At 49.7% G+C, this 14,752-nt stretch overlaps 1 protein-coding gene across 1 annotated transcript; it reads left to right on the top strand.

Annotated features, from left to right (window-relative positions):
- Positions 1 to 866: 866 nt before the first annotated feature.
- Positions 867 to 2,441, top strand: CPLX2 (complexin 2; the record flags this gene model as incomplete). The annotated part of the gene is made up of 3 exons (XM_080918091.1): positions 867 to 897; positions 1,002 to 1,177; positions 2,094 to 2,441. 3 exons carry the CDS (start codon positions 867 to 869, stop codon positions 2,289 to 2,291), a joined length of 405 nt encoding a protein of 134 aa, XP_080774217.1. The 3' UTR covers positions 2,292 to 2,441.
- Positions 2,442 to 14,752: the final 12,311 nt, after the last annotated feature.

Raw genomic sequence — 14,752 nt, 5'->3', positions numbered from 1 at the left:
AATATCTCCCAATGCCCTCACATATAATTAAAAAAAAAATCAACATTAAGCCATCAAACACAAAATTTACAACACACTATAATAAAAACTAAGTTATCTTCTGTTTGTCTGATTTCCAAAGTCTGGCTAGGTCCCCATTCATGCTAACTATGCCTTGCTGTTTTCATGCACCCCTGATTTCCTGGGGCTACAAGCGCATGCTCATTTGCTTGATGAGTTGAACCAACGGCCCAGCTTGGCTCCACTCTGCTCTCCATAGTAGCCCTGGCCCTGCCGCTTATGTTTCAGGAAGGGGGGGGGAGGAAGGGGGGGAGGACGGGGCGGAGAGCATATATGTTCAAAATGAAGGTATAAAACAGGAACCAAGGCTGGAGAGATGTTCAAGGTTAACAGTGTCTGCTGCTTTTGCAGAGGACCCAGGTTCTAGTCCCAGGGTCCACACGGCAGCTCACAGCCATCTGTAACTCCAGTCCCAGGACGCCCTCTTCTGGCCTCCACGGGCATTGCATACACCTGGTGCACATCGACAGGCAAGCAAAACACTCGGATACATAAAATAAAAATAACAGAATGCAAGTGAGAAGCTGTTTAATGGTAGATTCATTCGTGGCCCCAATACAGTCTCAATAGATACCTCTCTTTTGTATCAAGGCATTGAGCCTTACTCTCAATTGGTGATCCCTGGTCAGAAAAAGAATAAGGCTGCGGCCCTGGGTCAGTCTCTAACACTCTACCTGGGAAAAGCACTTTCTGTCTGACCCTCTTTCCCTTCTTGCAGGTGAGCTCATTTCCCAAAGGCAGTCCAGCCAGGAGTGCTGAATGCGAATTCAGACACAGGCTAGGGAGCACTAACCAAAGCCTGCAGGATGGACTTCGTCATGAAGCAAGCCCTCGGAGGTGAGCCCGCCGCCTCCCCCAACCCCCATGCACCCTGACCCACCAGCCTTTCCTGCCCAACTGACCACGTCCCCTTCCTCCCTGACCACTCCACATCCTTGTAGGGGCCACCAAGGACATGGGGAAGATGCTGGGGGGAGAGGAGGAGAAAGACCCAGACGCACAGAAGAAGGAGGAGGAGCGGCAGGAGGCCCTGAGGCAGCAGGAGGAAGAGCGCAAGGCCAAACACGCTCGCATGGAAGCAGAGCGCGAAAAGGTCCGGCAGCAGATTCGAGACAAGGTCAGCACCTCTTGAAAGCCTCACCTCTGTCTCCCCTGAACCCCAGATCCTATCTTAGACGCAGTGCTCTCCGAGCCTCACTCTCATCAGGAAAACGAGTGTCTTCTGAACACACTCTCATAGATTACACATAACTCAGCACATAGAAAACGCAGCGGTAGCTACCCTGGGCCATTCATTCAGTGTCTAGTAGCACCACACTGCAAAGCACAGGTAGCCTTCCATCAGCCAGCCAGGCAGCCATGTCACAGAAATGTGCCTCGGGACGTAGAAAGACATTCAACACTCAGAACGTTGAGGATTTCAAATGGATAAAGGGGTATTATTGCGAAGTGCGAATTTTAAAAGAAACTGAGTCGTGGTCTTTCATATCATATCAGTCACCTGCTGCCTTAGTCGGGGGTTTTTATTTCTGCACAAACATAACCAAGAAGCAAGTTGGGGAGGAAAGGGTTTATTCATCTTACACTTCCACATGCTGTTTATCACCAAAGGAAGTCTAGAACTCAAGCAGGTCAGGAAGCAGGAGCTGATGCAGAGGCCATGGAGGAATGTTCCTTACTGGCTTGCTTCCCCTGGCTTGCTCAGCCTGCTTCTTATAGAACCCAGGTCTACCAGCCCAGGGATGGCACCACCCACAATGGGCTGGGCCCTCCTCCCTTGATCACAAATTGAGAAAGTGCCTTACAGCTGGATCTCATGGAGGCATTTCCTCGAGGGAGGCTCCTTTCTCTGTGCTAACTCCAACTTGTATCATGTTGACACAAAAACCCAGCAGGTACACCTGCTAAGATCTGGGCTCAGTTCTTCAGGGAAGGCAGCTTCTCTGGGGGGCTTAAAAGCTGATGCAACACATAGCCAACCTTCTTCTCTCCCTGATTTGACTCCATGCCCCTCTCTGTTCTCTCTTCCCCAGTATGGGCTGAAGAAGAAAGAAGAGAAGGAGGCAGAGGAGAAGGCGGCCCTGGAACAGCCCTGCGAGGGAAGCCTGACCCGACCCAAGAAGGCCATCCCTGCAGGCTGTGGGGATGAGGAAGAGGAGGAAGAGGAGAGCATCCTAGACACAGTGCTCAAATATCTGCCGGGCCCTCTGCAGGACATGTTCAAGAAGTAACCCGTCCTCCTCCGGCCCCTTCCACATTATGTTTTTGTTTTTGTTTTGTTTTTTTTTTTTTTTTGTTGTTGTTGTTGTTGTTGTTGTTTGGTTTTTTTTTTTTTTTTTGGTGTTCTTAGTTTTTCTTTTTTCTTTTTTTTTATTCAGTTAAGTCTCAGTTCCAAAGGGGAAAACCTCAGTCAGCCTCTGCCCCCTTTCCCTAGTCAGGGACTCTTCCCCTCAGCAACCCTTCATAGGCCCTGCATCCCAGGGTTTCCGGTCCTGTATCACTCCCAAGTAGCTTGGAAAAAAAAAAAAAAAGAAGAAGACAGCTTTACTCCATCACGGGGCATTGAACCCAGACCCAAAGGCACTGGTGCCCCTCCAGAAGCCCATGGACTATGTTAGTGTGGTAACACCCCATACATTCCTTCATGCTCCCCACTGCCAGGAGGACCACTGTCCCCAGCCAGCCAAAGTAATGACACATTCCAGCCCTGCCCAGCATGCTGACCGATGGCCTCTGAATCCCCAGTGGGAGTCCAAGTCAGGGCAGAGGCACTGAGTTGTCTGATTCCAGGAAGGCTATTCAGAGTAAGCCTGTCTTGGAGAGCCTAGCTCTGAGTGGCTCTAACTGGGTCTGGCCAGGTTAGAATCTGGGCAGGAGGCTTGGGTTGTCTGTCCTCTTTCCTCTTCCTGGTATCACTGGCCAGGAGCACACTTCTCCCCAACCCATCCTAAGGAAGCATGCCCCCTGCCAAGCTGCTCCCTCCAAATGGATCCTCTTTGGACTTTAGCACATCTGTGGAGGAGCCCCGGGCAGGGCAACCCCTTATTCTCTCTCATCTGACTTAGGTCCTGGGTCCCCACTGCCAGGCTAGGCCCCAGTTTGCCCAGCCAAGGGGCTGCCCAGGCCCCCAGAAAATACTTGGAGCCATCGGGCAGTGAGGGTCTGTGCCATGAGGCCTCTCATTGGTGCAGCCGAACTGCCCCCATTCCTGTCCACCTTTCTTCCCCCCATGTGCTGTCCATGTGCTTCCAAGTCCCCATTGTCCCCAGGAGGACCCTTCTTGGCCAAAGCCCCAAACAGCTGGGGAAAAGCCAATTACCACCTGACAAAAGACTGTCCTCATCCCACCTGGCCAAGAGTCAACTCTCCGCTGGGATGTATAGGACTGGTATGTGTCCTCACCTACCACACTGTCAAGGTTTCCTGCTCTGTGACTTGTGTAGAAACTGAGGGACAGAGGGGGAGGTGCAAATGAGGGATGAGTGTGTGAGTCCTCACACACTGGATAACGTATGGCAGACCCCATCATACATCCGGGTGCGGCAGCGTGTCTCTGGATGGCATGTGTATGTCTTAGCCCTGTGTTACAGGCTGTTTATACGATGTACCTTTTACATGTGTGTTTGTGGGACGTAGTGTGTCTGAGTTTCAGTTACGTTCTCAGTATGTGCTAGCCATCTCACGTGTTTAGAGATTGCATGTGTTGGCTTGTATTTGCATGTACTTTCAAAATGGCATGTGTGTCAGGAGTGACAGGTTACATGTTAGCTAGCTGCAGACGTGTGTTCGAGAGAACTGTTGTGTGGGCTAAGACTGGTGTTTGTGTGTGTGGGTCTAAAGCAGGTGGTTGTATTCGTAAGTGCAAGTCCTTGCTTGAAGAGCAAGATGTAAGATGCTTCCTCCCAACCCTGAGACTGTTAGTCACAGATGGCCACATCTGACAGAGACCTTACCTTGGCCTAGAGTCCTCCCACCCTTGGGGGTTTCCTACCTGAGGTCCTCAGAATGCTACTGGGACAGACCCAGGCAGTGCCCCAGGAAGCCATGCTAGGCCCCGACCAGGGCCTATCCCAAAAGCAGGGGCCCAGGAGGGGGCGACTTGCCCACCCCCGAAGCCCCTGTTCCACTGGCCCCAGTTTGCATTCTGCAGGTTTTCCATATTAGTGGACTTACGCTTTTATTTCGGAGAAGACAGATGTCTTCTCTGTCCGTTTCCAATAGTTAAAGCCATATCAGTTAGACCGCAATACTTTAAAGATGAGACTAAACAATCCATATGTGTAGGGAACCAGAAAAGTCCCCTGGTCTCTTCCTTCTCTATGGAGCAGGGCCTTGGCAGCTCCAGCTCCTGGGACTTACTCTCCCCACCCCTACCCCCTCTTGGGCCCCTGTGTCATCCTACAGGGGGCCAGTGTTTGTGTCTATGTCTGTGGTGGGGAGCCATCTTGCACCCCTATTGTCTGCTTGTTTCTGTTTCTTATCCTGGGCAGGATGGTCATTCTCAAGGGCCTTGGGGTCCTGGGCCAGAGACAGGCAGGGACCAGTCCAGGGACCTCAGGCCTCCCTAGACCCTGAGTGTGACCCCCCATTCCCCACTTGAAGGCAGGGAGGAACACCAGTGTTAAGAAAGGCCTAACCCTTGACAGGGACTCTTAGACCTCAAAGGTAATGGCACAGTACAAAGCACCAAATTTGTAGTAGACCAAGACCCGGGGAGCCACAGCCAAGCAAGGAAACCCAGCCATGCAAGAACCACATGGGCCTCAGAGACTCCAGACTCTTCACCTAAGTCCTTGGTAGTTTCTATGGATCCTCTTGAGTCCAGAGAGGGGCTCAGTGCTTTTCAGCCCCACCCAGTGCCCTTCAGGCTGGGCTGGCTTAGTCTGGATTTATGTCTCCTTTCAAAAAGTAGATTTTAAGGTCCTTTGAAGGTGGAACCAAGAGAATTTCTACTCGGTACATACCTGGTTCCACCCACATGAAGCCCAGGGGGTTATGATTGATATTTCTGACACAGCCTGGACTTTAGGGAGAAAACAACAGGTGCCCCTTGAAGGATGTTGTGTACAACACATTCGTGGAAGGACAAACTTGGATGCTTGAGCACTGAAAAGAATGTTTGGTCACTCGATGTGCCTAAAGCAGGAGGTGTGTGTGGACAACTGAATGGGCAGATGAATATGTCATACAGAAATGCAATGTGCAAATGGCATGCTGATAAAAGGTCACACACATACATGCATATAGACATGCACAAACATACACATAGCCACACACATACATATATATGCACACAAATGCACACACATACACACACAGCATGGAAGATGGCTGGAGATGGAATGAGACCCATTACTGACAGGCATGTGCACTCTTTAGAAAAGCCATCAGGCTCCTGGACCTGGAAATCCCCACCAGGGAGAAGAAAGGGGGCTCCTCTGGGCCTCTGTGGGGATGACACAGAACATCCAAAGTACATGTCCTCCATTTGAGCTCCAAAGCAGCAGAAAGTGAGTCTGTAATAGGGAAGCTTCACGGTGCTTCCTTCATGGAGGTAAGAGCTCTAGAGGCCATCCCAAGTGAGAGCAGGAAAGAGAAGCCCAGGGACCTCTCATGCATGGCTCAGCTGCTGAGCAAACCAGCCATCCTAAAGGCTTGTAGTAACGTAAGTATGGCATGGGGTTTCCAGCCCAAAGAGTGCCCACTATGAAGCTAGCCGGGTTGCCCACCCACAGCTCCCCCTCCATCTTCCTATGGTTTGATCAGCCCTTGACCTCACTGAAAGGCCTGGGGACCAGACTGGCTCCCATAGTGGATGTCTCCCAGGTCTAAGGGCAATGTCCCTGCTCTAGTCCCCATTCCTATTGTCCTACCCTTTTCACCAGGGAGAGGCCTGAGGTGTTCCTGCTGACCTCAGGATGGGGGTGGGAAGTCCTACTGAGACCCAGGGGAGACGGACCATCCTGCTCATGTAGGGGAACCTCTTTTCCACAACTGTGCTCTGTCCTTGTTGCTCTGCTTCCTTTAAATGTGTCAGTCTCTGGGGGAGGGGAGGGCCACACCCCCCGCACTCCCTTGAACCTGACCAAAAGCCATGGCTGTGCTCCCCACTTTGTATGATGCAAATGCTAAGATGATGTACAAAACCAACCATGACGAAAAAGAAAAAGACCTTGTACAGCAGCTGTCCATCTGTCTGCCTTCTTCTGTCTGTCAGCACTGCCGGTGACGGGAGACAACCAACACCAACAGTTTGAGATACCCCAAACACCCTCGGTCATACCCCCGGCTTCCTGCCAGAACACTGGAAGTGACCTCAGAAATTAATGGAGGCCTAAGTTAGGGCTGGCCCAAGTTCCGGGATCTACCTTCCAAAGCCAAGTCCACAATCCCAGAGGGGCTTGTGCAGGCTGACACTCACATCTCAGACTGCCGCTCCTCGGGGTGGGGCATTCTAAGAACACCAAGAACACAATAGATGGGCAAATGTCTATCAGTTGTCCATTCTACAAACATGGACGGGGCATCTGCTCCCTGCTGAGCCTCAGAGGCTTGCAGGAAGGAGACTGGGCACACAGAAAGGATGGTACTCAGTCTTCCTCTTGGACACAGACACACCTTGTCGAGGGCGCAGGGTAAAACCCCTTTCACTTCCATGCCTCAGGTCAGACCACATACCCAGCCCAAATTGGGGCCCCATTTCTCCTGGCTTCTCTGCACCTCCTGTTGTAATGCATGGGTCTCTCCTCACAGACTGCTTGCTTTACCTCTCAGCCCCCACCCCACCCCCATCCATCCTTTTCCCTGCCACCCCAACCCCAGCTAAGGGTCTATCTCAAATACAAACATGACCATGTCACTCCCCGCCCAGAACTTTCAGACGGCCCATAGGATAGTATCTACCCCCAGAAGACAGCTTCCAGGTGGTCAAAATGGCCCAGTGTGATTGACTCTTGTGATTCCAACCTAAGTCATAGCCACACCCACTCCAATGTTCCAGGAGCACTCAGCTCTATCCCCGCCCCACCCCCATTCAATGCCACATCACACTTGCATAAATCTCCCTCTGCCCAGAAGAAACAGTTTGCCCTTGTACCCTCTACAAATTCTTGAGCTTCTCAAGATCTAGTTCAGACGTCACCCGCAAAACCAATGGAGATGGCCTCCTGTCTCTTGACCAGAGCAGTCTGCCACCAAGCACACAGAGCACAAAGAACTGTGGCTTTGTGTCACAGTAAAAGCCCTGAGCGTACAGACAGACCCTGCCATCCAGCAGAGCAAACTTGAACAAGACACTTAACCCCTCTGAACATCTGCTCACAAGGAGAACGGGATGATAATAATTATTCTAACCACCACCGCTGTGGAGAATAAGTGGTGTTTTGCACGCACACCCTTATCGTCGAGTACCAAGCACTCACGGGCTAGCACTATGAACTCTATTTAAGGTATGTGACTGCACACATCTCCCCCACAACTGCAATCTCCATAAGGGCAGAGCATTTGTTACCTTCTAGTGTCTGTGAGTCAGGAAGAGTCTGGCACATGATTAGCTGGGTCCCGTGCTTTCAAGTCTGCATGAGGATACTAGCAAACTGCAAGCAAATTGCAAGCCAGGGCTGGGGTCCTCATCAGGAGGCTCAGCTAGGCAAGGGTAGCTTCTAAGCTCACACAGTTGCTGGATGTTGGCTGGAGAATGTCCTCCATCCCATCCCTCTACTGAGGCAGCTCACAACATAAAGCCTGTTCTATCCGAGGGTGCAAGCCAACACAACTCCAGGTGAGTCTGCTAGCAAAACGGAAGCCACGTTTTTATATCACCTAATTGCAGAAAGACGCACCATGTGCTACTGGCTCGAAGAAATTACAAGTCCTTTCTACACTGACAGGAAGGAAATTGCACCAAAGCCAGATTACCAGGACTAAGCTCAAGGCCTCTCGTCCTCAGAAAGTGCCAGAGTACCGTACCTTTGCATAATCCCAGTAAGTAGAGGAGATGTCCCCGGAGGAGCAGGAGAAGGTGATGAGTTCCCTGGGGAGTTCTGCAAGGCAAGTTCAGGCCCAGAACCATGGGGGTGTGAAGAATGGGGACATCAGAATTCTCTGGGAGTCCACCCCACAGTGGACTCTGCCAGTCACACAAGACACTACCCCCCAAGGCCCAGACACTGCTTCTCACCTCTCCTTACAGCAGACTCCAGTTTACCTGTGTCCTGGCAGATAACCACCACCACCCTCTTGGTTCTTATTCTAAAGTTTCTTTTTTCCTCCTAGACATCTTGATCTCTTAATTAAATCAGACTTCTGCTATGTACTTGGTACTGTACTAGGCGCCAAGAATGCCAGCCACACAGCCCAGTGGAACTGGGATACGACTTGTAAGGTAGAGATGGATCCATGGCACGCCACAGCATGTCTGGTCACTTAAGTAAACTTAAGTGTTTGGTGAAGGCTCCCTGGAGGAAGCAGCAACTACAATGAGCCTGAAATGAGGAGGAGACTGTTTGGTGGAGATGGGGGACCCTGGTTACCCAGAGAAAAGCCAATGGGGTAAATGGGGACAATAGCAGTCCAATCCAGGAAGTAGAAAACGGCAAGAAAAGGTGAGGGATATGTGTGCAGGAGCTGGGAAAGCCATTGCCGAGAGGCTAAGTCTGAGCACCGCCAATGAGGTGCCCGGCAATAATGGGCAATACCTGCAGGCCACCAGAAGCCTTTGTAAGCAGAGTGGTTTTTAAGCAGAGATACGGAGGAATGTCCTTTCAGGTTGGGAGTAAGAGGCCAGAAACCCAGAACCCAGGAAACAGAGAGTGCAATATGAAGATAGGGAAAGGCATGGCCTGACCTTTCTGCTGCCCAGGGAAGAGTGTGATGGAGCGGGCCGGATGAAGGGATGCATCAGAATCAAGTAGAGCAGGAGGGAGGCATCCAGGCTAGAGTTTGTGCCTCTGCCTTGAAGGTAGCACTCTCCAGGATACGGAACACAAGGCTGAGTGTGGTCAAGTTGGAGGAAGGTCATGGGTTTGGGTATTCAGGGCTCAGGGCACCTGGGTAAAGTACGGTGGGTGATCTGCGTCTCATACTGGCTAACTCGCACAAATGGCCTTTTGCTTGGTCTCCTACCCCAGCTGGAAAGGATTTGACCAATGACTTTGCCACAAGACCAGAAGATCTTGAAGTCAAGAAGTCTAGAGTGGGCAGGAGTATTAAAGTCAAACCCATCCTCCTGGGTATTCAGGAACCCCTCTGTGGCACCCTTGGTTGAGGGTATTCTCATGTCTGCACCCCCACAACCTCCTGGAGCACACTCTAGTTTGAAAGCTCTCTTCTTTCACTAAACTAAAAACCGCCAGAAGGCAGGGGGTTAATGAAACCTCCTTCGATATCTCACTAATTGACTGCAAAGCCCAGCTTCTACACCATTCACTTAGCACATGTAATTAATTGGGGTTTCTTGCCTGATCTGAGAGATGATTTGATACTGCCTGAAGACAGTATTTTCTCAGCTAGGTTTCTCCAGCGGGAGACATCTCTCATGCCCAACCTCTGCCTGCACACCGACCCGGGTATAAATACAGACTCCAGTCCTTCCTCTTTGTGTGAGCTCAGGCAGGGCATCCCCAGCTCCAAGCATAGAGCTGACAAAATTTTAAGCTCATAGGGTTGCATGAGAGCTGGCACAGCCATCTTAAGTCTTCAGACTCAAAGCATCCATCCGTTCATCCATCTTGAGGGCTCTTCAGCTCTGGGTTACATCGGCTCCCTGAAGCAGTCAATGGGAGACGAACTTGGCATGACCCTGTCTGTGTAACAGTCACATTAATACAATAAACTAGGGAGGAAAAGGGAGCACCCCTACCCCACTCATTAAACGCTTGCTATTTGCCATCCACAAGAGCTGATTACTTCAAACACAGGACCTATCTTGAGAACCATCTATGAGATCATCCTTGCCCCCACATCATACATGAGAAAGAGAAGTCTGGAAGTTGTGTGACTTTTCCTGGGGACACACAAACAAATGTCTACACCAGCAGTAGACCAAAAAGAAATCATTCCTCTCAAGTCCAGCTTGGTGACCAATGAATTTACTGGAGTTATTTACAGGAGTGTGGGTGACCCTTGGCAGTTGCATCAGCAAAAAGCCACATGCCTCTTCAGGAAAGATAACACATAAAAGCTGCATCTCATCTCTGGAAAACAGTCCCTTCTCTCCCAGCAACTGCTTGCTGCTGTGTCACCAGGGGAAGGGCTCTGTGGGTCCTGTAGGTTTCATGGACTTCCTGGTACTTTTCATGGTGAAATGGCTGTACAGCAAAAATAGATGCCTTGCCTGGAACTCAGACACATATGTGTAATAATGTCCAACCACCAAGGTCATGGGGAGGGATTGAGCAAAAGAATGCCAATAAGTAAGACTACCACTGTAATTACACATATTTTTAAAGTAACAGTCATGGTTAATAAATGATATTATTATTACTATATCAACACTGCTAATGGGGAAGGGGGATCAAAACCATAAAGAGATCAGGAGAAACCATCTCCAGCCATCTGAATAACAAATTGGAAAACTGAATAAAAAACCAAATCTACTCCATGTCTTTTCATTGTTAACAACACCAAGCAAGACGAGAGGACAGTGGTAATAATACCCATCTCCTTCAAGACTCCTTCTTGGATCTTAAGATGATAGCAATGTATAGTAATTAATTATCTGCAGCCACGTAACAATAAACTACTCCCCCCGACCCAACTTAGTGGCTTTAAGCAGGAAACATTTGCTTTTCTTTGGGGCCATCTAAAATGGATGCCCTAGTATCCACATGGGAATCTGTCACTAAGTGGCCATCAAGGTAGGAGTCCGGATGGCTGGGAGTGTTGGTGCATGTCTTTAATCTCAGCACTCGGGAGACAGAGGCAGGAAGAGCTCTGAGTTCAAAGCCAGCCCATGCTACATATTGAGTTTGAGGCCCACCAGGGATACATAGACCTTGTTGAGAAAAAAAAAAAAAAAAAAAAAACAAAAAACAAAAAAACAAAAAAAAAAAAAAAACAAAAAAAAAAAAACGAAACAACGGCAAAGATGGAGGTCTGGGCTATATATAACTTTATCTGAAAGCTCGACTGACCAGATGTGTCCAGATGGCTCTGCAATAGCCAAGTCCCAGCGTTGACAGTTCTGGTTGTCTGTAGGTCTCCTTCCCAGGGAAGCCTCTTTGTAGACCACTCGTCTCCTCAGGAAAGAATCACCCAAGAGGACCAGGTAGAAGCTGAATGTCTTTAAGGCATTGCTTCTGAAGCCACACACCTCACACTGCTGCTTATATGGTACTTTGTTGGTTCCCGACACCAGCTCTGATTCAGTGCAGGAGACTCTGCACAGTATGAATCCTAGAAAGGAAGTTGGTCAGGGAGCAGAACATGTGACAGCATGTGCCTCAACCTACCTTACAGATCTTTCTTCAAAGCTTAGTCAGTAAACTTTCCTTCACTGATCCATTCCTACAATAAAAGTCTCCTCATCCTTCAGCAAACCCTCCCGGGAGCCCTTCCTGTTAGGCCTACCCACAGACCTGCATCTGCTCAACTCAGAGGAGCTCAGAGTCTATATGTGCTGAACAACACACAATCAAGCTCCAGGAGAAAACATTTGGATTTTCCCCCCAGGAAGCCTTGTTCGGAACTTAGGAGCCATTCAACACTGGATATAGAATTTCTTCTCTTGAGAGTTGCATTACGAAAGGATAAGTCCTGTGAGGCCCAGTTAGCCATGAAGTGTATTAGAATGCCTGGCCCAGGGATATCAGCTTCTCGATAAATGATACCTAAGACTCTGGACAATACAGATCTTCCTTAGCCTGTGGTGGTTCATGCTTGTAATCCCAGTATTCAGGAACCTGAAGCAGGAAGGTTGTGAGTTCAAAGCTAGCTTAGGCTACATAGTGAGCTCCCAAGGCCGGCATGGGTTACATAGCAAAACCCTGCTCCAAACAAATACACAGGCCTGAAGGCCATTAATACTGCAGATTATGAACAAATTGAGATTATAACCCACCCCCCAAGCCTTGAGAAACAACACTGGGTTCTTAGATCCAACACTGGCCTCCAGCTCATGCCTGCTACCTCCTCCCATACACTAGCTGAGCCCTGCCTTGGCTCAGACAGCTCCAGGCTCCCTGGCTGCCAGCCCTAATCAACAGTTCCAGCCAAGACCTCAAATTGATTTGCCATCGTTTAGCTGGGAAACAAGGGCTCTTCTTGGCTCGCAGCCAAATCCCATTCTGTGATAGCAGAGTAGTCACCTCCATAGTGGCTATCCAGAGAAAAGTGATAGAGATCTGGAATAAAAAGTCCCCCTCCCCCAGCCACCCAGAAGCTGGGGCCAACTGCAGCTCCATCTCCAGCCCCACTCCTGCCTTCTGTGTGGGTCTGGGCAGCCTGCCAAGTGTGTCCTCCCATGAGAGAGTATGCCCACCTGTACCGGGCCAGATACAGTAAAATGGATCTGGAAATAAACTCCTAACACCTATAGTGATGTCTAGCCTCAGACCCCCACCATTCTGGCTCATTCTGACGAGCCCCACAGATGGGTCCACTAGCAGCAAAGCTGCAAGACTATATACTCATTGTGCACGGTTCTTGCTGCCCCTGGCTGCAGGCCCCTCTGCATTATTCAATCGCTCCAGTAGGAATACAGAGAGAACAAGGTCATCGAATAACACATAATTGATATTCTAGTCCACAGGCCTGACAAGCAACAATAAAAGGTATACGGTATGTCAATTGATGTAAATGTCCGCGATGTCCCATGAGGCCACAGTGCTTTCACGGGACATCAGAATTGCCCACAGACCTGACCTGTGTACTGTTGACAAATGTCTGGCCCATGCCCACCCCAGATCCAGGCTGAGTCATTAACTCAGACATGGAATGATCATTTCCACACCAATTCAGATGTACTCCCAGATCTGACCAGTAAGCCTTACATCCAGCACATGGTAAGGCTGAAGTCCCACGGCAAACCAGAGCCCCGGATCATGTTTGCTCCTGACTGCAGCAGGCAAATTCTCCAGGACCCCACCCCCATACTCACTTCCCCACAGTACTCCCTAGCCACTTTAAATATTCTTTTATTTTATGTGTATTAGTCTTTTGCCTGTATAAATAACTATACACATGTTTGCAGTGCCCACAAAGGCCAAAAAGTAAAAGGCATCAGCCCTCCTGGAACTTGAGTTACAGACGATTGTTAGCCATGATGTGGGTGCTGGGAACTGAACCCAAGTCCTCTACCAGAGCAGCAGGTGCTCTTAGTGGCTGATCTATCTCTCCAGCCCATCTCTAACTTCGTGTGGAACACAAACCCTTTGAAGCCCATGGAGCCCTCCTTCGGAGTAAACGCCACTCTTCCACAGCCTTTTCTCCAGAAAACATACTATGTTTTCTAAGGACAGTTACTACTAGTGTCTGCAAGCACAAGAAAGCAGATGGGCTGGACAGATGGGGAAAGCCTCCGTGTGAAAAGGTTGTGGGAGCTGGAAGGTCCTTAAAGAGCATCCAGTCCCACCCCTCCTTCTACAGACAGGCCTAGAGACATCAAAACTAACTCAATACCACTCAGCAAAGGGCAGCAGGGTAAAAAACACTGTGCATGGTCCCTAGGTCAGAGTGGGGACCGTCACTTCTCTGGTGCCTAGCAACCAGCTTTTCCCTTCTGAGTCTGCCTTCCCGGTGTCTACCCATGAATTGGATTAAGCACAGCCTTCCTGTGATGGGGATGTGGGAGGGAAGGAAGAAAGGGCAGGCGAGGGGCAAAGCTCAGTGAGGTTTGATCCTATATAGAGTCATATAGATATGATAAAGTTTAACATATAAATTAAGCACAGTAAGGGATTATCAACATTAATAAATAATAAATGTTATTACAATACTATACTGTAATGCAATTGCCAGTATTACTACTCCTGTGCCTTGGGGCATTGCTAAGAAGCAGGAGTGGCTGCTGAGGAGGGGCCTTCTGAGGTGGCCAGCCTGAGATAGACAGATACCTGTGAGAAAGAACTGTAGCTACCATAAGCCTACACCTCCTCAGAGCCACGCCTCCGCAGAGCCACGCCTGCAGAAATAGCTGTCAATCAGTTCCTTTTGAACAAGGTCTACCTCTGTGTCCAGAGAATACATTTCAAGACCCCAGTGGGGATCGGAAACCTTAGGTAGTACAGTCATTTACTTGCAGAGTAAACTGAGGCTTCCTTGAACACCAGGCTTACTTGATACTGCCTCAGGCAGTCGGATGAGAAGTGTACCACCCGCCTAAGATGCATCATGCTACTCGGGAGAGCACGACTTAGAGCCTTCAAGTTGTTCCTCTCTGTTTGGTGTTTCAGACTGTAGTTCACGAGAATAGCTGCACCCCAGAGTGGGAAAGGGCAGGCAACTGAGCATTCTCTTCCTCAAGCCACTTTGGGTTATCTTTTTGCCCCTTTCAAGTTGATTAGCATGCTGGGAAGGCCCTTCCGGCTCCTCCTACACCAAACACTCCTATCTAACCTGCTTTCTATGCATGGAGGAGAGGCTCAGCAGTTAAGAGCACTGCTACTCTTGCAAAGGCCTCAAGTTCGATTCCCAGCACCCACTTAGCGGGCCACAACTATCTAATAACTCCAGTTCCAGGGGCTCCAGAGGGCTC

The sequence above is a fragment of the Micromys minutus genome (genome assembly GCF_963924665.1).
Source record: "Micromys minutus genome assembly, chromosome: 1".
NCBI classification, from domain to species: domain Eukaryota; kingdom Metazoa; phylum Chordata; class Mammalia; order Rodentia; family Muridae; genus Micromys; species Micromys minutus.
The sequence above is the reverse complement of the archived record's forward strand: the minus strand, read 5'-3'. Positions and strand labels throughout refer to the sequence as shown.